This window comes from Nestor notabilis, unplaced genomic scaffold (genome assembly GCF_000696875.1).
Source record: "Nestor notabilis isolate BGI_N333 unplaced genomic scaffold, ASM69687v1 scaffold5254, whole genome shotgun sequence".
Taxonomy (NCBI): domain Eukaryota; kingdom Metazoa; phylum Chordata; class Aves; order Psittaciformes; family Psittacidae; genus Nestor; species Nestor notabilis.
In genome coordinates, this window is record NW_009926730.1 from 52093 (window position 1) to 52439 (window position 347).

The window sequence follows — 347 nt, forward strand, 5'->3', positions numbered from 1 at the left end:
GCTTAAACAAGTCATTTTTGAGATATTACCCTGAAACAGAGATGAGTTAAGACTGGAATCATTGCATGAGTTGGCTAGGCACGCTTTAACCTGTGGCAAGCTCCCTTCTCCCAGCAAGAGGCCATCCCCGTCGCAGACTGGGAGCTACAAGCCAGGCGGGCCTGCGGTGCCATCACATCCATCCATCTATCCGGCTTTCACCAAACCTCTGTGACCGGCGGACAACCACAAACTTCGGCCAGGCCCCGCGGGGCAGCAAGCAGCCCTTACCCTTGTCATTGGTCCCTCCGACGTACTTCAGGAGCTTGAGCACCCCTTCCTTCGAGGCTTCGTCGAACGGCTTCCCC

At 56.2% G+C, this 347-nt stretch overlaps 1 protein-coding gene across 1 annotated transcript in view; it reads right to left on the bottom strand.

Annotated features, from left to right (window-relative positions):
* Positions 1 to 347, bottom strand: part of LOC104405087 (heme-binding protein 1-like) — a gene marked incomplete at its 5' end in the record, with an annotated part of 3531 nt that overhangs the window by 3136 nt on the left and 48 nt on the right. Inside the window, 1 exon segment of the mRNA XM_010013688.1 lies at positions 271 to 347. This exon segment is cut by the window's right edge and continues 12 nt beyond it. Within this exon segment, the coding sequence (XP_010011990.1) occupies positions 271 to 347 (77 nt within the window).